The sequence below is a fragment of the Brachyistius frenatus genome, unplaced genomic scaffold (genome assembly GCF_029030835.1).
Source record: "Brachyistius frenatus isolate BFR_SWC_R1_liver_20210118 unplaced genomic scaffold, ASM2903083v1 Contig_5, whole genome shotgun sequence".
Lineage (NCBI taxonomy): Eukaryota > Metazoa > Chordata > Actinopteri > Embiotocidae > Brachyistius > Brachyistius frenatus.
The window spans coordinates 1,088,914-1,104,988 of NW_027210604.1; the positions used below are offsets into that span (position 1 = coordinate 1,088,914).

The following is a 16,075-nucleotide window of genomic DNA, read 5'->3' on the forward strand; positions in this document are numbered from 1 at the left end:
TTTTTTTTTTTTTTTTTCGTCGCCCCTTCACACTCGTGGGTGGAACGGGAAATTATAATCATCACTTTGAAATCACAGGTGACATCTTATCCAAACATTATTGTGCAGGGAAAAGCTTGAACGGAAAAGCGTGGAGATCTTTCTTTCCTGTACAAATCACACGCGCCGCCGCTGTTCAAAATGACAGCTTTCTGGAAGTCGCCTTTTAACGCGCCGCAGGGTTTCACGTGGCTGTTCTGAGGACATCTGGCTGCACAACCCAAGAGGATGTTTTCGTTTGATGTATTTTTTTTAATTTTTTTTTTAATGTTTATTGGCTTATGAGGGTCAATCAAAAATGTTCAGAGACTTTTACTGCGCTCAAACAGAGTAAACATGTACAACACAGGCGCTGATGTTGATCAAGCTTTGTAACTTGGCATACTTTCTCGTGCTCGGTGCTCAACGGGAAGTCTCTGAGATGTTTGACTGCACCTGACTGTCGCAAGAGTTGTTAAGAAACTTGTGCTGCGTTTCAAACGGCGTACTCGAGTGCTAACGCGCCCTGCTTTGAGTGCGTTCACGCTGTCGGGTTCAGAAACGTGCGGTGCGCTACAAAGTACCGGGATGATGCTCTCAAGTGTGACGCGCCGTGATGCTTTCCACCCAAAACGGTCGCCGGCTTGGCAACGTACAGGAAGGGGGCGGGGCCAGCGACGTCAAGAATTTTCAAATGAAGGCGTCTGAGGAAGCTGCAGCTGTTCCCGGACACCGCAGAAAAGTGTTTCTCTTTCACTGTTGCCGCTGGCGTGTTTATTGAGTGTGCTAAACAGAGGACACGAAAACACGTTGATTTCTGGGTAAAATAATTAAAGCTGCAGCTATGTTGGCGGGTGACTTCTAACTCGTTCTTTTTTTTTTTTTTTTAATCAATTTTTCTACCTACAGGACAACTCTGGATGGATGTTCATTTCTGCTCATTATAAAAAACCCATGACAATTCGCGCTCTTGCGTGCTTTTGCCTGTTGCCTGAGGACACGACCCTAACACACGTCCAATCTACCTCAGTGTGCCGTCTCCACATTCATTCAGTCATTCAGCGCGTGTTCCCCAATGTGGCTGACAAATCTGTGAGTGTTACACTGTTTATTACAGCGTCTGGTCTTCACAGGTTTCGGCAAACTTAGCAACGTTAGCTCCCAGCTTTACAGACCTGTGTATGCCAATTTTAAATAAACCATGTTACCACAGTGCGTTGTAATATGTGCGAGTAGGCATCGTGTGATTCTGTCCAACAGGAAAATAAACCCTGCCGGACCAATTAACTGCAAACAGCATATCATTTACATTACTACTCCATTAAAATGTTGCTGCGCCTTCATTTTGTGTCGCAGGGAGATAAAGACGAGACGAAAAGCAGGAAATAGTACAGAATGAGCTGGTATTGTATTGCGCCTTCTATTGAATTCACAATTTGTTGCAGGCACAATAACATTTGTATTATTATTCTTATCCATTTCATGCTGCTGCTGCAGCTGGAGGGCAGCGTCTCAGCCGGTGTGAGTGAGAGAAGGCCAGTTTAGCTCGAAGCCTTGAATTTGTTACAGAGAGGAGAGAGAAGAGGAGGTAAAACTTTTCAACACTGTTCAAGGTACTTGAAGCTGGAGTTTAATACATTTTTTTTTTTTAAAGTTTGAAATATTAAAGGTCAATTTCAAGGTTTAATTGTTCGGTTTCTTGAGAGTGACAGCTTCTCTGTTAACTTGTTTTTGTACAAACACTGAACAATAACCTCGGGAAACAGATTTCCCGTCCTCGATTGACAGCAACAATTGCTTACTTCATGTATGTAACGGTATAAACCCGACAACTGTTTGCTGCCACGATTGCCGAGCTGCCTACATGTTTTCAGCGACCAAGCTTCACTCAACCTGCCTCTGGGCTCCATCAGCACATCTCTGAATTATCCGGTATGCACGGCGGAGTCAGGCGCCGTTAAGACGGCGACGGCCAGAAAACTTGGGAGCGAGCAGCGAACAAAAACAGCCAAACAACTTTTAAAAAGACACACGCAGCGGGGGAATAAACAAACAGAGATTCCTCATGAAAGCCATCTGACCTCCGCCTTGAATCGGATGATCCTGGATTCATGAACCATCCAGCGCTTCTCGGCTCCTCTCATCTCTGTTTTCTGAGTGAGGTCACACTTCAATACACACACACACACTTATAATGATATCAGGAGAAGGTAAATTTTAAAAAAAAGAAAAAAAGTCTGAAATAAAAAGGATCTGCCAAAGACTTTCCCTGAACCCAAAAAAACTAGCTTCGGTGCAACGGCAGCAGAGCGGAACACAAAACAAAGCTCGCAAATATAATATAAATCATCAGGTAGCTTCTGAGTCAAATATGAATAGTTGCATTAATTATGATTTAAAAAAAAAAAGAAGACACGGCTCTGCAGCGAGGCTATAATTACACAACATAGAAAGCGGGAACTAATTAGCACCTCAGAAAAATAAAAACGAAAAACATCTCATCAATTGTTAATCTTCCTTATGTCAGCGGTGGGTACCAAAACAAAACAAGCGCCAGTTAATACAGCAGGGCGACAGTGTTACTGAGGGCTACAACGCTCATCCTTTAACATCATGTGTACCTCTGCAATGCTGCACAAACAAGTCGCAAAAACACACAGCAATTCTCGCCTGAACGCCCGATAAAAACGCTCCGAAGCTCCTTCCTTCATTTTCTCTCTCTCCATATAACTTTAGTGCATTATTCAAAATCTAAGGAAATGGAAAAGTGAACAGGAAATTATGCATCGCCCGGCGCCTGTGAACCAGCCTTTGTGATGGATATCTTGTTCTCGCCTCCACTCAGGCCCCGACGATAACGCCCGCGATTTATTATGTAAAGGTTCAAAGCTGCACATTAGCTCCGGAGTTCAAACTGATTAAGCCGCTCGTGCGAGGACACTGGTTCGCACCAGGACCTGGATTATTCTGCCCGCTAACTGCGCTAAATGCAGGGTCACAGAACACCCTCGTCATCGCCACTTTAATCAGAGGTTTAAACGACAAACAGTAATATTATCATTTTCATGCAGCTCGAGGAAGCTGGAGACCTCGGCATTGAAAACCTACAATCTTAGTTTGGGGGTAAGAATACAAACCGAAAAAGTAAAAAAAAAAAAAAAAAAAAAAGTGGTAGTCACTACTAGTTGTCGGGGGGTTTGACAGAAAAATGCATTACTGACTCACACTGAGCAGCAATGAAACAGGTGCACGGGAGCTAAGTAAATAAATAGTAGTTACTGGACGTAACTACAATTCTGTGATTACGGTCCCGTTGGCAGGCCAAGCCAAAGGTAGGGGAAACACTGTACTGATAAGAGTTATAATATGAGCGCGGTGGACTTTACTGCCTTGCTTTCAACATACTCCAGATAATAATGTAACATTAATGTATTTAGCAGGTTTGCAGATTTTAATGTGGACCGTCACGGATCATTTTACCCATCAGCGGTCAGGTATGAGCTTCCGTTGCATCGAGAATTGGAGCGGCAGTGACCGTCGGTGTGACCTGGTTCACTGGTGAAACGATGGCGCACGTGGCCAAGCAGCAGCACACTCATATGAGAGCATCGAGATCAGGAATGCTAGCTGCTCTCTGGTCTTGTTCATAAATAGCCGACTGGGCCGATATGATACTGACTCACCTGTGTGTGTGTGTGTGTGTGTGTGTGTGTGTGTGTGTGTGTGTGTGTGTGTGTGTGTGTGTGTGTGTGTGTGTGTGTGTGTGTGTGTGTGTGTGTGTGTGTGTGTGTGTGTGTGCGCGCGTTTATTCCTCTCTCAGTCTGTTTAAGATTTATGTACACACACGAATGTCTGGAGATCACATTTGGGCCTCTGCAGAAGCTGGCTAATGGTTTTGTTTCTTAGTGGCTCATTATTTGTGCAACAGTCTACAGTACTTGTAAACAAATGACTCAGTGGTTTCTCTGGGCGTGTGTGTGTGTGTGTGTGTGTGTGTGTGTGTGTGTGTGTGTGTGTGTGTGTGTGTGTGTGTGTGTGTGTGTGTGTGTGTGAAAGCGCAAATGAAGCATAGGGAGAAAAAAAACAAAAAAAAGACAAATTCTACTTAAAGTTCCATTTTTTTTTTTAGCAGACCCCGCTGACAGCAGCTGTGCTCATCAACGTCTGTGTGTGTGTGTGTGTGTGTGTGTGTGTGTGTGTGTGTGTGTGTGTGTGTGTGTGTCTGTACACTGCCGCAGGTGTGTTTTCTCATCAGTGACGAATGCGCCGCCCTCCGTACCTTTGTCGCTGAAGTCGTCGACCAGGATGACCTCGGCGATGAGCTGTGGAGGAGAGCGGTTGAGCACGCTGTGGACCGTCCTCAGCAGCGACGACCAGCCCTCGTTATGGAACGGGATGATGATGCTGGTGTTGGGCAGCTTGTCTTCATACAGCTTCTGTTTACAGCTACACACACACACACATAAAACAAAAGAAAGAAATGAGAGAGGGAAACAGACGAGAGTGATACATCCCTGCTAAGCATGAAAGGTGAATGTCGGTCCAGAGTGGAACACCTCAACAAGTATTGGACATATTTCATAATTCGTCTTTATGCCGCTAAAACCCGCGAGTTGTCGCATCCTAATGGGCGTAAAACTTGTTGGGAGTTCATTTTGAAACCACTGCAGCAGCTTTTAAACCACTTAGCACAGACCACAATTATGTGAAACCAAACTCGACCACCGCGGTTGGGATTATTCGACGTCATCGCGCTTTAGCCTTCCGCCGCCTGCTCCGCCCTTCAGAGCGGCTGAACAAACCTTTATGCAAACAGGGTTTCCAGACTGTAATCACAGCGAAGACTTAAGCTGTGAGTAATAACTGAATGGTTTCATCTTGCGCCATGATAATTTGTTTTTACACACACACACACACACGTAATGCTAAGATTGGGCTGCCGAAGCAGCGAGGTAATACGATCCACAATAGTGTACTAGTTCCTTAGATCAGGTGTCTCCAACCTTTTCCCCTCTGAGAGCTACTTGGACAAAATAAAAGTGTCCGAGAGCTGCTCATGTTTAGTAACAATTTATTTTTTACACAGCAAAAATATTGTATTGATGTTATTTACCTAATTTGTGAGTACTCAGAAACGAGTGGCGAGCTACTGGCTGTTTGCGAGCAACTTGTTGGAGACCCCTGATCCAGATACATCGCAGATGAAGTTTCCTTTATTGGTCTGGTTTCGGCTGCAGTCTTCTTCACAACAATAACCAGAAAGGCTCACAGAGTCTCACACAAATTTGACCAAAGGCTCAGAAAAAAAAAGTTGAAACCTTTACTATATGCTACCGTACAGTTCTCGTACTTTTCACTGTGTTTCTGTTTTGGGGTTATTGTTTTCTTTTTATATTTTCAAAATGCTAATTGCCAGCAGGGAAGAAAATCTTCCGGAACCTGCGACGCTGCCCTTTACCTCATTGTGCCGAGGCGCTGTGTAGCAGCCCAACCTGAACAATGTGTCGCTCTTTTAATAAGACGTAATGAAGCATACCTGCTGGCTTGCCCTTCCATCTCTTTCTCTTTTCTTTCCCTCCGTCTCTCTGAGTGATCAGGAGGGGAATCTGTAGAGACGGTAATTATCTCGGAGTCTCTCGGGCCTGTCTTGGCTGCCTGAAACTCCCTGTCTCTGTGTCTCTCCGTCATGTCAGTCAGTTCGTGACTGAGGGTGAAATGAATGAATGACTGAATGAATGAATGAACGAATGCTGCCGGGAGATCCGGGCCTGCCGAGAGCCGATGTGGCGCACGGTTGCCAGACACCTGTCACTCTCCTGTCACTTTGACCAGCCACACGGACACACCGGCTTCCCACACTGCAGCACACGGTGCACCGCTTCCCACCGCGTCTGGGTCCTAGTGCCGGTCCCGCTGAGCCCGTGGGACGACTAACATCTGGGATTCTGCTGAGAATATTTAAGTCTGGCACATAACAAAGCCCCTGTGCTTAGCTATTTTAGACATTTCATGTTGTTTGCCCGTGCCTGGTTTTCGACTCAAGCCCGTCAAATATTAGCAAAGAGGAGCTATAAATGTTTCCTTCCCATGAACCAGAGAGTCTGCTAATCAAGGACTATCATTACACAGAACAGATGAGCTTGCAAAGATACCAATTCAGACCGAAGATTTGCGAGGTGATGATTTGAAACTACTCGCAATATGCCGCCTGCAACACTCGGAAACCTGCCAGTTTACAACGAAGCAACGAGACGATGTAACGAACTCCGTAGCAACGACTTTCTGAAATTCCGTTTTCAGCTGCCAGCTTTTCAGGCTTTGGATAAAATGTGGCATATGCTACAACCCGTTTCCATAAAAAGCTGGGATGCTGTGCAAAATGTAAATAAATATAGAATGTGATTATTTGCAAATCGTGTAAAACCATATTTGACTGAAAATAAACCAAAGACAACATATCAGACATTGAAACTAAGAAACTGTATTGTTTTTTTTTTGGGACTATTTAAGCCCATTTTGAATTTGATGTCAGCAACACGTTTAAAAAAAAAAAAAGTTGGGACGCGGTCTTGTTTACCGCTGTGTTGCATCACTTATTTTTACAACACTCTGTAAACGTTTGAGGACTGAGGAGACCAGAGTTTTGACAGTGAAATGTTGTCCCGTTCTTGCCTGAAATAGGATTTCAGCTACTCAACAGTTCAGAGTCTCCTTTGTCATATTTTTGATTTAATGATGCTCCTAATGTTTTCAATGGTTGACAGGATTTAGCATTAATTTGCTTAAATAAGCAGGAGGATATTGGATAAGAGGATATTAATAGTGAGTTACTTACAACAGTTGCATTTTTAGACATTAATTGACATGGTGATCCTTTTTTCTTTTCCCCATCCACGTTCTGCCACTTTAATTAGATGAAAGTTTGTAACTGATGTGACCCGGTGAATTTGCAACAAGCTGATTAGCTGATGAAAGAAGTGACCTGCTTTCTTAAACTGCCCTCCGGTGACTTGACAAGCTGAGTCGGCTGCAACACCATCAGCTGGTTTGAGTCGAGCTGAGATGGGCCACGCTCCACACCGCTGCAACTTTTCCCTTTCCCTGTATCGTCTTGTCACAAATCTTTGCTCTGAACCGGGCTTTAGACACGTCCGAAAATGTTACACAAAACGAGAAAATATTGTAATTGTTTGGTATTGACTCGATAATTGTGACAGTGACGTTACCATCATTTTGGGATTCCAAAATTGATAGTTTGTTGTTGCTATCAGTAAAAAAAAAAAAACCAACACAAAGCTGAAAATTCCAAAATCAAACCTAGATTGATCCATATTTCTCTGGGAACTTGTACACACAATAGTTCAAGCTCTAAAATCACCCTGCCATTAGCAGCACATTTTAAGATCTTGACTTAATATTTCTTATCTATTTCTTGCCAACATTTGATTCCACAATGGCTTCGCAACGTTGCCGCTTCTACTGTTTAGTTTACAAAGTTGAACTCCTGACAGCTTTCAGAACGAGCAACTCTTTTTCTGTCAGGTTTTAATTTGATAAGACTGTTCCACAATACAGATGGAGTCTGGCTGCTGGACGTAAGACGGACAACATGCTTGATGGCGAATTCCTCATAAGGTCACGGTATGTACGTAGATGGAGATTTATAAATTTGAAGGGAGGAAAAAAAAAAAAAAAACAGGAGGAACAAAATGAATCGCTGTCCCGAGGACACCTTGAGAAATAAAGCCTTTAAAACGTTCTTTCCACATGAAAGTGAGGGCAGGGTCGGAAAAAGAAAGGCTCGTCAGGTAGCGGGGAAAGTGCTAAAGGATTGGTCTGTGACGAATCGGGGTCAGCAGGACCGAAGCTGTTTAGCGGACGGTATTTATAGTGTTGCCGGTGTGTATATTTTCAGTATGTTCTTCTTTAACGAGCCAAAGTAGAGCTGGAAGGAGTCCAGCGGTCTGAACGACAACCGCAGATCCATATGGCTCGACATGTTTCGACAGCATCTGCCTTTTTCATATTTTATTCTGCTAAGAAAATGCTGCTCTGAATGTATACACGGCTTAAATGCCTCAAGTCAATGACATAAGGGGAGAAAACAAAGAAGCATATTGTGGCACCTTATTTACAGATGATCAAGCTACTAATGAGCCAATTTGTTCTTAATGTAAGAGTGTTAACTTGAACCCTCGAGACTGTGTGGTGTTTATTTTTCATTTGACAGTTATGATTTACTCTACGTTTGTTTACTGCACCAGGTCTGTCCATTAGGAACTACATTTTGTGTCCCTGAACTTCAACTGAAATATCCATGAAGTTTCGTTTTGGTTCTCTTTCAGATGTATCTGGCTCAGCGCTACCGTGCCAAACTTAGCCGGAGTCTGAGCTGCATTTTACTAGCATTTTGACACGTTACCATTTATCTCTCACATCCTTCAGCTTCTTCTTGGCAATGCCAAGGCCAGATGGAGCATGCGATCCTTTCTTTTCTTTTCTTTGCGTGTTGTGGTCTACTCCTATTAGGTGTGCCAAAAAAGAAAAAAGGGAGACATCCAAGAGGCATCCAGATCAGACCCCTGAACCAACCTCAGCTGACTCCTCTACAAGACAGGAGGTGAGCGCTGAAATGTAAATCGGCTAATAAATAAAGAGGATTGCCTTCAGGCTCTGCTTCCGCTTCACTGTTAAGAGTGCAATCCAGTAGAATACCTTCTATATCGCTTATAAATCTATTAGCGGTAATTTAAACGCATGACCGGTGGGGATTAAGTCATTAGTTTTAGAGATGTCCTCTTGAGTCCTACTGAAGAGGAAAATTGGAACTTTAAGTGGTGATCGAAAACAAGTCAAAGATTCATGAGCAATAATTAGGATTCATTGTAGTATTTCACTCTGGACCAAAGTATTGGATTGACAGGCCGTCCTTCGAGAAAGATATCTCAACAATCACTGGGCCTCTCGCCAAGAACTTTACTGGAAGTGATGTCGGCCCCTGAAGCTCTGCAGCGTTTTGCAGGCCCGTTGCAGGTCGCGCTTGTTAAAAGTCCTCTGACCTCTGCGTGTCAGTCAGAACTCACTCGTTCTCCTCCAACTGTGAGTGCAGGTGGAGGTTATATTATCCGCCTCTTAATTGATCGCGTTGACAACGTCGTTCTTTCGGACTGGCTCAAGCTTTGCCGGATCCACAAAAGATACTTATACGAACAGGGTCACGGACAGACACACACAGACAGACAGACAGACAGACAGACACGTACGCTCTCGTTCACACCTACGGACAATTTAGGACCACCGATTAAACCTTAGACGCATGTTTTTTGGACGGTGGGAGGAAGCCGGAGTAACCGGAGAACATGCAAACGTTACACGGAACGTCCCCAGTTAAGGATTGAACCTTGAACCTTCTCGCTGTGTTTGCCATGAAATTCACTGAACATGTTCAAACTGTCTCCACACCCTTTCAACACTCCCATGAGCTTTCTGCGGGCACCAACTTTGAGGCCAGGCGTTGCAACAGAGATACAACCGACCACAATTGCACAAGCGCTCCAGAGGAGACGAACCCTTTAGATTTGAATGACCCCACGGCCACATATTAGCAAAACCATCAATATGTCATTCAGCCAATCCAACTGCTTGATATTGGGGAGTTTAATAACCACGGTGGAAAAAAGGGAGTCACTGGCAGGGCTTTTGACTTTGTCTCGCTTAGCAGACTTCCTTTTCTGCCTCACTGTGACATATGAGAAAAAAAAATAAAGCTAGACTTCCTGCTTCCTTTATTCTCTGAACTGTTCTTCTTCCTGAGGAAACTGTGGTGGGGAAACAACCCCGCTGCAGTCAAAATAAAAAATCTGATCCAGTGCAACACAGCACACATCAACACTCACTTGTTCACACCTTGAGCACACGGGAGGACATCAATGACACTGGTAATTGCTGTCGAGAACATGGTTTATAAGTACACAGGTGCTGCAAGCGGTGCGCTATCAACCCCTGTCAGCGTAAAGCTCCGGCTCTCCCGCGAATAAGCCGGGCCGGTTGATAATTGGAACAATTGTTCCGAACAGTGCTCGCTGTAATGAGTTGGGACAGAACCAGCCTGGGAAATAAAGGTGTAAACAATGCTAGAAGTGGGGTTTGGTTAAGACAGGATAGTTGGACACCATCATCGGTTCACAGCTGTTTTACAGCTAAGTCATTTTTTGTTTCACGTATTTGATGCTTCGCTGCCTTTTCAAAGAAACTCCAAAGTCAGAGAGACCAGGTCTTTAACCTTAAAAAATCACACAATATACATTATCATCAAAGGTATGTTAATACCATACTGTATTATCATATTGCTGAGTCAGAGTCCTTTGAAGATTAATAGTTAAACATTCACACGGTGTGGCAGCAGAAGATCCGCCTGCCTGCTGTTGTCTCCATTTAAAAAATCTCTGTGGGATTTCATCAGGTCAAAATTTAAGACTTTAATGTTTTTGCTATCAAGTATCACAACGGTCAAGATATCACAACCGCACATGCTAAGTCCCTGGTTTTGCAGTAAGCCAAAATAAGTACTATTAGTCTAAAAGGTGTTCAGGCAGTTCATTTTTCGGACGAATTTGACCTCACAACCACTACTGTGTATCCAGTGCAAACAGGTAATGGACCAAAAGTACGCGAGATGAGATACTTAGAAACAGACCGACTGTGTCCGTTAGGGACGTCCCTTGGCAAATATTTGGCAATACGAAACGGATCATAATTCGATGAAAGTTTACATTTTCTAAAGTCTAATTTAAGGAAAGGAAAACTGCCATCCTATACGCTACTTCCTGTCTCAGTTTACGTTCTTACGTTGGCGTGGAAGAGTCAAAGTGGTGAAGATAAATAACAACACTGCTGTCTGCCGGTCAAGGGTTTAAACACGACATAAAATGTACCATTGTCCGCCACAAATCTTTGCATGCAAACAAGTAAAAATCAATGCATATGCATATGATATTTTCTTACACCTCTACTGTCCGTAGGAGTGTGCCTGTGTGACTTGTAACAAAGCACTTTTTATCCACTGATTTTTCAAAGTCTCCTTCCCGTAGCATCAGATTTGCCATGTCCGTCCTGCTGGCCACCCTCACATCCAACAGTCCACCCTTTTTTTTTTTTTTTTTTTCGGAGAGGGACGACAACCATCTGCCACGAAGGACCGAGAGAGTCTGCAGGTTTTCAATCCAACTAAAGACTGCAGCAGGTGATTCATTTTTCCTCTCCGGTTGATGGAGTGCCAATCTGTGAAATAACCTTCTGCGGTCTTTGGCTGGAATGAAAAACCTGCAGACTCCTGGCCCCGCTGAGGTCCCGATTCTGATCCCCCACCCACTCCCCCCTCCCAGCTACCCTCTATTTTATAGAAAAATGTCCGTTTTTTAGGAAGGGAAGAGGTTTTTTTCATCGAGTCACCGTTTCACAGTCCATAAAGATGACTGAGACGGCAAATTGAGATGGGATGGAAATTACCAACATAACCCTGCAGAAACACCTTAATCGTCAATTAATCTAGTTGAGTCGCTAAATCTGTGTATTGCTGTCAATTGTGACGCACAGTAGCTCAGTTGTACAGCAATATATACTGTGTGCATTAACTCTGAAGGAACATCCATCCTTATGATCCACAGTGATGTTAGAGCCTTTGAGCTGCTTATATCTCCATAAACATAAAAACGTGTTGGAGAATAAGTTCAGTTCTGCTCTTTGAGTCTCACACACACACACACACACACACACACACACACACACACACACACACACACACACACACACACACACACACACACACACACACACACACACACACACACACGTGAGGACTCACTTTGGATGGCGGATGTCGGGGACAGAGCGGTTGAGGGAGATCCGGTCGCTGACATAAATATTGAAGCCGTTCTCCCGGTAGGCCTGGTCGACCCGGTCAGCGTCGGTCAGGGGGAACGGCTTCCCCTGTTCGCCGTTACCTACGTGAGACCCATTTAAAAAAAAAACATTATACAATGAAGACACGTGCAAAAACCGAATTGCGCCACACCGTAATGCTTCTACAAACGGTCTGGAAAAATAGTTTGACTCGAGACTGGGTGTGTTTCTGCTCTAAGACTCGACAAACATCAGGAACTCAACAGAAATCTCATCATTTACCGTCAGTGCTGCCACACCAAAGCTGTGGCGTGGAGGTCAGACACGTTTCAAGATGTTTTAAAGTCAATATCCCTGTAAAATTGGGCAAATTTCATTATGAAAAAAAAAAAAAAAGAATAAGATGGTGGGCTGACTGATTTTTCTTTCTTTTTCATAGCTATATAACAAACCCATTGCATCTTCTAGTTCCTGTTTATATGTTTTAATCAGCTTTTTATACACTAAAAAAAAAAAGGACTAAAACCAAACACGGTGTCCACTAAAGTAAAAAATAACTAAATTAAATATATTTGTTTGCTACCTTTGTCTGCATAAATCAAAGCTTGGCCTTTCGGAGTAAAAAAAAAAAAAAAATCCCCTCATGATTGAACTGTAATGGCTGAACTTTTCACATTTTTATAGCATCACATTGTGAAGTTTCATTAAAGAAGACTTGGCGGTGGCCTGTGGATTCACAGAGAACAAAAACAACCCACATCATCAACAAAAATACACGTTTCATTAGGCAGAAATTATCCACATTTCCTCCTAAAGGTAACAAGTGTGGAAAATATCTCGTAGCATTTAACGGCTCATTTCGGGGATATTTATAGTGTGTATGAAAGCTGATTTTCCTGAACAGAAAATTAAACCCAGTTGGTGATTATAGTCGAATATAAACTGTATTTACGACGCCAGAAGTGCATTGAAAAGCACAGATTTACAGCACTGCCTGCAGATCTGGAGAGTGGTGCTGTGAGACCTTTCAGAGCAGGGCGGTGTGTGTGTGTGTGTGTGTGTGTGTGTGTGTGTGTGTGTGTGTGTGTGTGTGTGTGTGTGTGTGTGTGTGTGTGTGTGTGTGTGTGTGTGAGAACATAAAGTGTGTATACCGTAAATCAGTGTTTCTTTAGTAAATTATATTTTTGCACAAGTGAACACTGAGTACACGATGAATATGTCGTGCAGGTCTCGTCTACATTTGGGAGAATATTTATGAGGAGGGACGAAGAGGAGGTTTTTGGACCTACCGGCTCGAGACGCGTCTCTTTTGATCGCATCATAGTCGTGCCAGTCTTTCCTCCGCACGCCATCGCGTCCCACCTGAGAGTCCTTCCCCATCCGGTTCACCTGAGCAAAAACACAAACACAGACTGAGGCGGTCATACACATGGACACACTTCTGCCTTTGTTCTGCTCTGAAAGCTGGTCTAAAATGATCATTTATCGATGCCGTAATGCCAATAACCTGCAAACTAAATACATATTAAGTTTCCCTCCGTTATAACCTCGGATAGACCAAAAGTTTTCAGGCTGATTTAACGGATCTTCACATGTTGGGGTTCAAGCTGCGTTATGACCGAATGGTAAAGCAGAGCAAATGTTTAAAAAAGAAAAAAAACAGCTGTCCTGGTGCGTTCAATGACATCCAAACATCTGACACTTAAGAGCTCGTTATCAGCAGTGAATAAAAAATGAATGAGCTGTGCTGTGAAAACAAACGCAACGAGTACAAAACCCAGCACACATGAACACTGTGAAACAGTTCATCTATTTTTCGCCATCTCTTGAATGGAGAAAAGTCACGTTTGGCAGCCGATTATACGCTCGGATGTCAGCGCGTCTATAAATGCACCTCAGGAATTTTTTTTTTTTATAAAAGTTCTTGTTTGCCATTTTTAATGATAACATGGCGATAGCTCCATTAAGTAAATACATACATCATAATGGAAAGGTGAGGGCGATTGATTACAAGTGTCTCTGATATCCCTCAAATAGATCTCAGCGATCTGTCTGGAAGTAAAAAGTTAAAACTGTAGATTCGTTGAAGTGCATGAATGCATTTTTTATTTTTTTTTATTTACATTTTCTTTTCAATAGAAACAATAATTTTATTTTATTTTTATTTTTTTAAAGTAAGTGCATGAATGCTGTTTTTAAACAATCATCGACAATTGTTTGGAAAATTGTCTACAGCTGAATTTCAAGTGCAGCATCTGTTAGCACACAACCAGCCGTGTGCACCTTTAAAGCCTTCTCCATGGTTATACGACGGTGCGCCACCTACAATATGAATTTTTTTTTTTTTTTTTTTTTCGCGCTCTGCCGGTATCCGTGTCGGCTAACAGATTTCTCCAGAGAATCAGCTCTCGCTATCTAACAGCGCTCTGCCGAGAGTTTATCCACAGAAAGTGTACTCTTCTATTTCATGCTTGACAACCCTGTGAGGAGAATATCAATAGATTGACACACGCGCACACGCACACGCACACACACACACACACACACACACACACACACAACTCTATGGAGGCTTTATATACACAACCGCACGGACAGATATACTGCAGCATACAAAGGTAGAGGCTGTTTTCTTGTACTTAGTCATTCTACACACTCGGTGACTTTCAGTGACTCCTGCATCGTGAATTACAGGATCACAGCACAATGGAGAAATAATTAGCTCGATGGGAGGGGGCAATTAGTGAAACACTTTAAATACAAATGGCACCACTGACTGCATGAAATACCATGAATTATTAATCAGACTGCTGCCTTAGAGGAATATGACCCTGAATAACAAACTAACGTACAGTATATCACCAGAGAGGTTGGGTTTGAGGGCTGTTGGTACAGGCGGGAGTGTCGTGGGTCTTAATGTGGATCAAGTTTTTAGACGCTGACTGTGAAAATTCTTTTGGAAAGTGAGGCCATTTTGTAGTGGTTCTCACTTCATCAATCTGATAATTAAAGTTGAGGTTTTATGGGTTAAAGGTTTACAGTATCACTCGGTAGGTACAAATATCTGTTAAAAAAAAAAAAGCTTCACAAGATTAACAAAATATTTTCAGAAATTACAGAGGGTTTGATATCAACTATACTAAAAACAAACAAACAAAATGTATGAAAGGTAAAATCAACTAAATATTACAAACAAATTTAGCGCATGGACTGTGTGTAAAGTTGGACGTAGTTTCAAGGTCCTAAAAGTGACGCATATGCAGAAGTGCAATACCACTGAGGGCCAGTAGGGGCTGGCTCCAAAAAACCTTCGGCTCTAGCAAAGTCCCTTTCAAAAAGATTAAACTTCTCCTCTAATGAAATAATAAATCAATACATTTTTTCCACGAGTCAATATGGTGTCATATGGTGACTGGTGCAGTCAGGTTTCCAGTACAGGTGGGCGGGTGTCGTGTCCTCGTATTCCCAATAAGTGCACCCCCCTTACTCCTCCCAAACCAGTCCAAGTATGGCCACTTCTGGTAGCAAAAAAAACAAGATGGCGACAACCAAAAATGCCATGCAAACGGCAGTTAACCAGCCAGTGGGTGGTTGCTGCTTAAATGCTGTATGTTTCAGTTTTGGAGGCAAAAAGCAGCTCAAGAAGTACATGATGTTGGCCTTTATTCTCAGGATTGATGGTTGAACCCTGGACTGTCAAACTGTCTTCGAGCGGGAGTACCAAATTACTCCTCATGTCTACGTGGGGAAAGAAGTGATATTTTCCCCCAAAGTTTTCTACTGTAGCAAGTAAGCAACTTTGGGAGAAAAAAAAAAAAACCTTTGCCAGATGGATGTAATAGTATCCCTCTAACATCTGGTAATAAAATGGCAAAGACAATATCACAAGTGGCAGATTTAGCCTTCCATTTTATTATGCTAATCCTGAATGTCGCTCCTCGCCACCACATGCTGTGAAGTATTCACATTTCCAACTCTAAGGGGCAATTTGCATAGATGGTCTGCTCTAGTGGAATAAATATGAAAAAAATATACCTTTATGATGATGCTTCCTGCTGTTTCACATCAGTTTAAAGGAAGCGTTTAATCATTCACGACTCAATGTTTACGTCTGACTCTGTGAGCTTTCATAGCATGTGCGTCTCGACACCATCCC

At 43.0% G+C, this 16,075-nt stretch overlaps 1 protein-coding gene across 1 annotated transcript in view; it reads right to left on the minus strand.

Annotated features, from left to right (window-relative positions):
* The window catches only part of LOC138631313 (polypeptide N-acetylgalactosaminyltransferase 10-like), an 83,559-nt gene that overhangs the window by 42,971 nt on the left and 24,513 nt on the right, over positions 1–16,075 (minus strand). The window contains exons 2-4 of the mRNA XM_069716163.1: positions 13,209–13,308; positions 11,882–12,020; positions 4,298–4,464 (exon numbers count right to left, since the gene is read on the minus strand). Coding sequence (XP_069572264.1) covers positions 4,298–4,464; positions 11,882–12,020; positions 13,209–13,308 — 406 coding nt within the window. The remainder of the gene's footprint in view (positions 1–4,297; positions 4,465–11,881; positions 12,021–13,208; positions 13,309–16,075) is intronic.